This window comes from Triticum dicoccoides, chromosome 6A (genome assembly GCF_002162155.2).
Source record: "Triticum dicoccoides isolate Atlit2015 ecotype Zavitan chromosome 6A, WEW_v2.0, whole genome shotgun sequence".
Taxonomy (NCBI): Eukaryota; Viridiplantae; Streptophyta; class Magnoliopsida; order Poales; family Poaceae; genus Triticum; species Triticum dicoccoides.
The window spans coordinates 558,028,630-558,037,684 of record NC_041390.1 but is presented as its reverse complement, the minus strand read 5'-3'; the positions used below and the strand labels follow the sequence as shown (position 1 = coordinate 558,037,684).

General features: G+C 51.4%; 1 protein-coding gene across 1 annotated transcript; it reads right to left on the bottom strand.

The window, feature by feature from the left end:
- Positions 1–4,891: 4,891 nt before the first annotated feature.
- Positions 4,892–6,701, bottom strand: LOC119317898 (GDSL esterase/lipase At3g53100-like). The gene is made up of 3 exons (XM_037592399.1): positions 6,238–6,701; positions 6,008–6,138; positions 4,892–5,767 (listed from the first exon to the last, which is right to left on the bottom strand). Exons 1-3 carry the CDS (start codon positions 6,515–6,517, stop codon positions 5,060–5,062), a joined length of 1,119 nt encoding a protein of 372 aa, XP_037448296.1. The 5' UTR covers positions 6,518–6,701; the 3' UTR covers positions 4,892–5,059.
- Positions 6,702–9,055: the final 2,354 nt, after the last annotated feature.

The following is a 9,055-nucleotide window of genomic DNA, read 5'->3' as shown; positions in this document are numbered from 1 at the left end:
CGAGACTTTCCATATATAAACATTTACCTCCGGAACTCCTCGTGACGTCCGGGATCTCATCCGGGACTCCGAAAAACATTCGGTAACCACGTACGTACTTTCCCTATAACCCTAGCGTCATCAAACTTTAAGTGTGTAGACCCTACGGGCTCGGGAGTCATGCAGACATGGCCGAGACAACTGTCCGGTCAATAACCAACAGCGGGATCTGGATACCCATGTTGGCTCCCACATGCTCCACGACGATCTCATCGTATGAACCACGATGTCAAGGATTCAATCAATCCCGTATACAATTCCCTTTGTCTATCGGTACGATACTTGCCCGAGATTCGATCGTCGGTATCCCAATACCTCGTTCAATATCGTTATCGGCAAGTCTCTTTACTCGTTCCATAACATATCATCCAGTGATCAACTCCTTGGTCACATTGTGCACATTATGATGATGTCCTATCGAGTGGGCCCAGAGATACCTCTTCGTTACACGGAGTGACAAATCCCAGTCTCGATTCGTGCCAACCCAACAGACACTTTCGGAGATACCCGCAGTGCACCTTTATAGCCACTCAGTTATGTTGTAATGTTTGGTACACCCAAAGCATTCCTACGGTATCCGGGAGCTGCACAATCTCATGGTATAAGGAAATGATACTTGACATTAGAAAAGCTTTAGCATACGAACTACACGATCTTGTGCTAGGCTTAGGATTGGGTCTTGTCCATCACATCATTCTCCTAATGATGTGATCCCGTTATCAATGACATCCAATGTCCATGGTCAGGAAACCGTAACCATCTATTGATCAACGAGCTAGTCAACTAGAGGCTTACTAGGGACATGGTGTTGTCTATGTATCCACACATGTATCTGAGTTTCCTATCAATACAATTCTAGCATGGATAATAAAGATTATCATGAACAAGGAAATATAATAATAACTAATTTATTATTGCCTCTAGGGCATATTTCCAACAGTCTCACCCTCGGCACTCGATAGTAACCCAGTAGTGTCAAGCAACTAAGGGGAAAGTGATGTGCGGTGCCGGGGCCTGGTCTTCGATCCTGTTGATCGGGCCTTCGATGATGAAGCAGGGGCAACAAGGACAAGGTGGGGGTCACTGATGGATCACTAACCAACCTATACTAAGCAGTTTATGATAACCAGGTAGGTAACAATAAGCAGGTTACAAAAGCAGGCTATGCATCAGAATAGGAGCAAATAGTTCCAGTAGAAAAATCTAATGCAAGCATGAGAGAAAGGAAATGGGCGATATCGGGATGATCAAAGGGGGGCTTGCCTGGTTGCTCAGGCGAGAAGGAGGGGTCGTCGGTAGCGTAGACGATCACCAGGGCATCAGCAACGGTCTCGGGGTCTAACGGAGAGAAGAGTGGAAAGAAACAGTAAATATATAGCAAGCAAGTGCATAACAGGATAACATGCAGAGCTAGACGTGCTCTAATGCGGTGCTACACGATATCGGTGAAGGGGGAAAACATCCGGGAAAGTTTTCCCCAAGTTTGGCATTTTCGGACAGATGAAACGGAGGGGAAAGTTGCATGTTCTATATGCTAGGGGCGTGTGGCGGACGAACGGACTGTGTATTGGGATTCGTCTCGTCGTTCTGAAAAACTTTCATGTAGAAACTTTTTCATCCGAGTTACGGATTATTTTCTACATTTTTTCAAAGTTTTAACAATATTCTGTATTTGTTATTAAATTCGAAATTTAAATAGCTAAAATGCTATGTGCACCCAGATCTGTGTACACATAGGTGTACCAGAGGGTGACATGCGGGCCAGGGGGGCCCAGTTGACCAGTCAACGTTTGACTGGTCAACAGGGGGTGGGGCCCCCTGTCATGTACTAATTAACCTAGCCTAACAGTTTAGTTAACTAAACTAGTGATTAGGCTAATTAATCCCGAGTTAGTTAAGCTAATTAACTATTTAATTAATTAATTAACTAATTGATTTTTCTAATTATTTATTTATTTAAAAGGGGGCGTGGGGCCCAAGCCCACGGGGCCTAAACGGGCAACGGGTTACAGGCATGTGGGTGAGGGGCGTACCCAGGCGCCCATCACGCGGGGGGAGGCGAGGCCGACCGATCGGGGTTGTTCCTGGCGGCGGAGGCCACGGCGGGGCGGCGCCGGGGCGCGGCGTGGGCGAGCTGCGGGGAGCGGGCCGCGGGCGCCGGTGGGCGGGAGCGGCGGCTGGCGATGGCGACCGGCGCAGAGGCGCCGCGGGGGCGGCAGGGGAGCGCGGAGCGACGAGCGGCGCGAGCAGGGCGGGCGGCACGGCGCTGGAAGGCAGTGGCCGGCGCGGGGCTGGACGAACAGCGGCAGCAGCTGATGTAGAAGCAGTAGGTCGCGCGTGGGAGGAGAGGAGGAGCAGGAGGGTCACCCGGGTGCGAGGCGAGCGACGATGTGGCTGTGGCTTGGAGCTCCGTCGACAGGGACGGCCACGCGCGGGCGATGACCGAGGCGTGCTAGCGGGCGGGGCCAGGGGCGCGCACAAGCGGCAGTGGCCATGGCGACGCGCGCGCGTAGCCAGCGCGGGTCGCGGCAGGTGAGTGTGAGCGGTGCGGGGGGCGAAGCTCCGGGCGTTAGGACGACAAGCGTGTGATGGGGTCTGCGGGGCATGGCCAGGCGTGCGGGTGCGTGCATCGGGCTCCTAGGAAGTCCAGGAACACGAGGTCGTGCTTGAGGGTGAGCGGCAACAGCGTTGCGCGCGATGACGAAGCTAGCGGCGGCGGTGAGCTTCGGCCATGGCGGAACTAGCAGCACCAACAACAGATCGAGGAGGGGAACGGAGGGAAACGAGGTGGAGCTCACTGGGGAGGCACACGAGGTCCCGGTGGTAACTTAGGAGCAGCAGAACGATGACATTTGCAGGAAGAGCGCCGGCGGCCGTGGATGAAGACGGGCTCGATCCAAAGGCCGAGGTGGTGTAGAGCTCTAGCTCGGGGCCGGAGCGGGAGTAGCGTAGCTTGGCGGAGCCCGTGCACTTGTCATCGAGGCGCGGGGATGATCATGGCCACGGCTACGGCGCGGCCATGGCGACGACGGTGTTCGAGTGAGATAGCAGAGGAGGATTTGAGATGATAGGGGGAGAACTACGAGAGGGAGTGGACACGGGCGAAACCCTAGGCGTCAAGGACGGTCTTATCCTCGCCGGGGAGGCTCGGATGGCTGGCGCGTGGCGGTCCCCGGCCATGGACGATGCTCGGGCAGCCAGCAAGCCTCCTGTGAACAGGAGGATGAGGAGGGGGAAGTTGGGCCAGCCCAAGGGGGTTCTCTATCTTGTTTTCTTTTTAACATTTATTTCTGTTTCCATATAAAGCTATTATTTTCTATTTACTTGTAAGTCTAAAAGAGTTTTTTTACATATGAGACTTGTCACATAAATCAAGCACATTATTTCTAGGAGTCACAAAAAGTTTAAGATCAAAAGGAGTTGTCTAACCAATTTTACAAATTGGAAATGCCAATTTTAAATGCTGCTGGATCACTAAATAAATTTCCAGGGGCACCTGGGAATCAAACATAGGTTGGTTCTAACATCACAGATAACTAGAGATTATTTGCCACACTTTGAACATTTTAGATTTGACATTTGAAAACTTTAATTGTTTGACTTTATTTTGAATTTGAATTCGGACCGGATTCGAACCAATGCGAGTTTAACAGCAGTAATCATGATGATGTGGCATCATTAGCAGGGAATTACTGTAGCTTAATTATCCGGGCGTTACACCCATGTGATAATTAGTCACCTTAATTTACTTATCTTCTGAACCAATTCCACTCTAATTTATTTATCAAATTCCTCATCGAATCTCGACTACTTAAAAAGAACGTATATCTCACTTTTCTTCCATCATCCTTTTGTCCAACCTTTCCTATATGATAATCAATCACCTTAAATTACTTACCATCTGAACCAATTCTACTTTAATTTAGTTACCAAACTTCTCATCAAAATATAAGATAAATAGTAGGCTAGATTTGATAAATATTTAATATGGGAAGATAAATCACAAGCTAATATAGTAGAATATTTATATCCAGTTGGAACACATGGGCATTGTCCTTGTATTAAAAAAAGTTTGTTGTGCATTTTTAAACAAAAAAAATGTTCCCCTTATATTAAAAAGAGATAATTGCACATTAAAGAAATCGCTTTGTATATAGATAATGTGCAGCATAAATTAAATATTTCATTCTACATAAAAAAGTTCAATTTGTATTAACAATATTCAGCGCATATAAAATATGTTCATTGTATTATACTGAAGAAATATTTATAGTATAGAAGCATATAAAATGGTAAAACAGCAAAAGAATCCGTAAGAAAAACCAAACCAGAAGAAAAAAATCCAAAAAACAGAAAAAAACAAAATGCAGAAGGAAAAGAAAACCAAAAAATCTGAACACAAAACCCACAGCAGATAAAACGAAAAGAAAATATGTGAATGACAGACGCAAGACACGCGCGTGAAGCCCACGAACTGGGCCGGCTTACTGTGCCTCGCTGCGGGGGTCGCGGAGTCTATTTGCCGCCTGGCAGCGGCGAATAGGATCCACCGGATAAAACAGTGAACAAGCCAACAAGGGCATTTCCGATATGCATCTCTATGACGTTCTCTTTTTCATTTTATTTCTTGAAGGGAGTGGGTGCCTCTATGATGCCGACGCGGTTTATTACCCAACTCACTTCACAACCTCCAATAAGTGTGTTGAGTTCACTGATCAAATTGCAAACTCGAGCTCAGCGAGTTCATCGATCACACAACGTACCTTTTTATTTGTTTGGACTTTCACTTCTTTTATTCAAGAGTGTATTTTCGGGCCATTTGGCCGCTTGTTTGAACATAAAATCGCATGCATCACTGCACCCTCTCTATGATTCTATTGCATCTCCACCGATCTACAAAAGAATCAAAAAGTGTGCTACCCATTCTTTTCCCCTCCCTTAATCAAAGGGTGAACACTCGCAACTAAATTAAGAGCTGACAACAGATCGTGTCCGTCCGGTGCAATGCCTCGACCGGCGATCAAGAAGAAACCAGCTGCTTGAAGTTGATGGGCGCGGCGAAGCCGAGCTTCACGGGGGCGGCGAAGATGGCCTTGGCGCCCTTGCTGGAGGTGGCCTGGGTGCCGTGCACCTCGTCCCAGTAGACATTGTCGTTGCGGTCGGCGCAGTAGGTGGCGTTGGGCGCCCCGCACCATGTCTGCGCGCCGAGCCTCCCGCCGCCGCAGCACGCGCTGGCCACGTCCTTGAACCCGGCGGCCTGCGGGTGCACCGTGATGAACGTTATCAGGTTGTAGGAGCTCCCCACGGAGTACCTCATCCCGGGCAGCGCGGCGGCGAGCCTGGCCATCGCCTTCCCCAGCGCGTCGTTGAACCCCCTGGCGAGGGCGTTGGCGGCCTCGACGCACGCGGTCTCGCCGTCCGGGGAGGTGACCCGCACCGCCGGCACGCAGCCGATGGGCGGCACGTCGACGATCCCGAACCGCCGCGCTCCCAGCTGGTACAGCGTCTGCACGTGCTTCGTGTAGTTGGTCAGCATGTCCGCGTAGAAGGACGGCGCGTCGCTGGCCGTCAGGTTCTGCCGGAGGAAGGCGAAAAAGTCGTTGCCGCCGTCGCTGATGAGGAAGAGCGACTTGGACAGCAGCGCGTCGATGCCACGGCTCTTCTCCGTCATCTTTGACTTGGTGGCCGCGAAGTACTCCACCTGCTTAGTCAACGTGAGGGTGTTCCCCTGATCGATCGTTCGATGCCGACATGAAACAAAATTAGTACTAGAAATTACACAGAAAAGATGAACAAATGGGGATAGTTTATTTTTCAGAAAAAGACGGATGAATATGTTGTTTTATGCCGGGTAAAAGACAGATGAATGTGAATATAAAACTCATATGAAAGTAACTCCAACGGATTAAGAATTTAAGATGTCTTTGGAACAAAAAAGAGGCGCACAATCCGAGGCAGCGGCACTCACGGTGGTGTCGAGAATGCCGGATCCACCGGAGGCGTAGTTGACGCCACGGTAGCCTCTGACGATCTGGCGGCTCGTCTCCGGCGTCAGCGACAGGTACGCCGGCGGGCTCCTCTTGAAGCCCAACAGCCTCGCTGCATTTCCAGTTTGCACCATTGCGTACTTGCGTTAGCTTCATCTGACAAATGAAATGGAAACCAAGTGCAAGCCGGCGGGGCGGGCGGACTACGTACAGATGGAGTCGGCGACGTTGAACCCGTTGCTGAACCTCCCGGTGGGCCGCGACTGCGGGAAGTCGATGCCGTAGGGGAGCTGCAGCGCGGCGTTCCCCGGCAGGTACTGGTTGTTGCCCACGTCCACCGTGGAGTCGCCGAACACGTAGACCGCCGGCACCTGGTGGGCCTCCTCGCGCCCGCTCGCCGCCGCCGGCGAGACCACCCCGGCGCAGACGACAAACACCGCAGTCAGCGCCGCCACAGCCTTCCCATTGCACACCATCCTCACCCCCACCATGGCGCCTCCAGCTAGCTAGCTGTATCCGGCTACGCCCGTATCCGTATCTGTATAACACGATTCCGATCGGGGCTGCTCCACTATTTTGGGTTTGCTGAATGGGGGATGAATTGCGGTGCAAGGTAGGCGGTTAGGTGGCGGGATGCCCGCGGGAATATGTGCTTGGAATGGTAGCGGGGCAAGCGTCTACCTGTGAGTCCAAGCAAGGCCCCGGCCCTCCTGCGTATTTATACGCGGTAGATACGATGCACTGCTGATTGCATCAGCACGCACGCACGCACGAGATGTCAAACGGTTAGGGGCCGGCCTCTCTGTGAGTCTTGACCGTGAAGCGATCGGTCTGTTGAATGAGTAAATGACAGCGAGAAGATCTCACGAAGCTCCTTTTTTTTGGTTCCCAACAATGGAGTGGATGGATGTGTTGGTCACTTGCAATTTCGTGGCGTGCTGTGACCAATACTACCACTTCCTGGGTGGCGCAACACATTGCATGAATCGTGATCCATATGCAAGACCATGACTGTGACTCGTCTCCTTTTCAACAGTTTATCCAACGACCCAACGGCTGGTTTGCAGTTCTTATGAAAACGGCCTGCTTGCAGTTCTTATAGCATCTCCAGCCGCATCTCCAATAGGCCTTCTCGTACCATTTTTTCGGCATTGGCGTTAAAAAAACGTCTCAGTCACGTCCCCAGGACGACGGAAAGCGCCGGTTCGGCCTTTTTTTTCGCCCGACGCTCGCAGGCCGAACCCGGCGCACTGAGGGGCGATTGGGGGCTCCGATGCAAGGAAAAAGCGCGGCTCGCCCTCAACGTCAGGTGAAAAGTCAAGATTTTCTTCCCCGACTCGCCTCCCACCCCCCGCGCCCTCGGCCGCCACTAGCGATATCCTGGCGCCGCCCGCCGTCCTTCATCGCTAGATAGCCATTCCCCGCCGGAAAAATAGCAGAGGTTCGCCGCGGCAGCCCCTCCAACAGCAGCTGGGCGTTTCCGGCCGCGGAGGGGCAGTTTAGCGGCGGGTGCACGCCCATCGGACGCAAGGTGTTCGGCGATTTTCCTGCCTCGGCGATGGACTCGGATGACGAGGAAGCGCTCGCCGCACTGCTGGAGGAGGAAGCCGAGGCCGACGTCCAGAAAGAAGAGCATCTCATGGTGCTCGTCGCCCTCGCCCAGCTGCTGGCGAGCAATGAAAAGCCGCGGCGAGGTGGCTCGGCGTCGGGGCGGGTGAAAGCAAAGAACCGGCATCATTTCTGCGCCGATGCTCTACTCCGACTACTTCGCCGATGCTCCACTTCACGACGACAAAACATTTCGGCGGCGTTATCGGATGAGCCGAAAACTCTTCCTCAGGATTATGAATTCCATCCGGGAGTTCGACAACTACTTCAAGTGCAAGATGGATTGCACCGGCAAACTTGGATTCACCTCGATCCAGAAGTGCACGACAGCGATGAGGATGCTTGCATATGAAGCTCCCGGTGATTCACTCGGCGACTATGGGCGCATGGCCGAGTCCACCAACATAAAGTGTTTCTACAAGTTCTGTCGGGCAGTGGTGGCAGTGTTTGGACTGCAATACTTGAGAACACCCAATGCGGAAGACACTGCTCGGATCCTAGCATAGAATGCAGCAAGAGGATTTCCTGGGATGCTTGGAAGTATCAACTGCATGCATTGGAAATGAAAGAATTGCACATTTGCTTGGCAGGGGATGTACAAGGGCGCCAAAGGCGGTTGGAGTGTGGTACTTGAGGCGGTGACCACACAGGACCTCTGGATTTGGCACTCCTTCTTTGGTATGCCAGAAACTCACAATGACATCAACGTGCTGCAGTGCTCTCCTGTCTTTACCAAACTTGTTTAAGGTCATTCTCCTCCGGTGAACTTCAAGATCAATGGGCGGCACTACAACAAAGGATACTATCTAGCTGATGGCATCTATCTGAGATGGTCGACATTTGTGAAGATCATCTCAAACCCTGTGCCAGGAGGCAAGAACGCCTGGTTTGCGAAGATTCAGGAGGCTTGCAGGAAGGATGTCGAGCAGGCATTTGGTGTGCCCCAATCTCGATTTGCTGTTGTTCGGTACCCCGCTCAGACCTGGTCAAAAGATCAAATGTGGGAGACCATAACTTGCTGTGTCATCTTGCACAACATGATCATCGAGAGCGAGCAAGAAGACCCAGTGTTTGACACTAAACCATACTACGGGCAGGGTCATCATGATCTGATGGAGCACCTATGAAGGCTCAAGGGCGACGCCGGGCGTGTGATGAAATATGAGTTTTTATTTGTTGAACTATATAATTTGTATTGAACTATTTTGTTGAACTATTTGATTTTTCTGTGATTAAATATGTGATAAAAAATATTTATGTTCATAATTCAACGACGAGCCACGGCGAACCATGCCGAATATGGGTTTATTCTCGCCCATGTGGGCCTTTTATTCATCGAAAGGGGGCTGAAAAGTGGGTCAATATCGGCGCCTGGGGGCGACCTGAGGGTGACGACTAGGCGTAAAATCGCCCCCAACGCT

Coding starts and splice junctions, on each gene's coding strand:
- LOC119317898 (XM_037592399.1), bottom strand. CDS start 6,517: ATGGTGGGGGTGAGGATGGTGTGCAATGGGAAGGCTGTGGCGGCGCTG. Junction 6,139..6,237: donor CAACGTCGCCGACTCCATCT/GTACGTAGTCCG, acceptor CTGGAAATGCAG/CGAGGCTGTTGGGCTTCAAG. Junction 5,768..6,007: donor CCGGCATTCTCGACACCACC/GTGAGTGCCGCT, acceptor ACGATCGATCAG/GGGAACACCCTCACGTTGAC.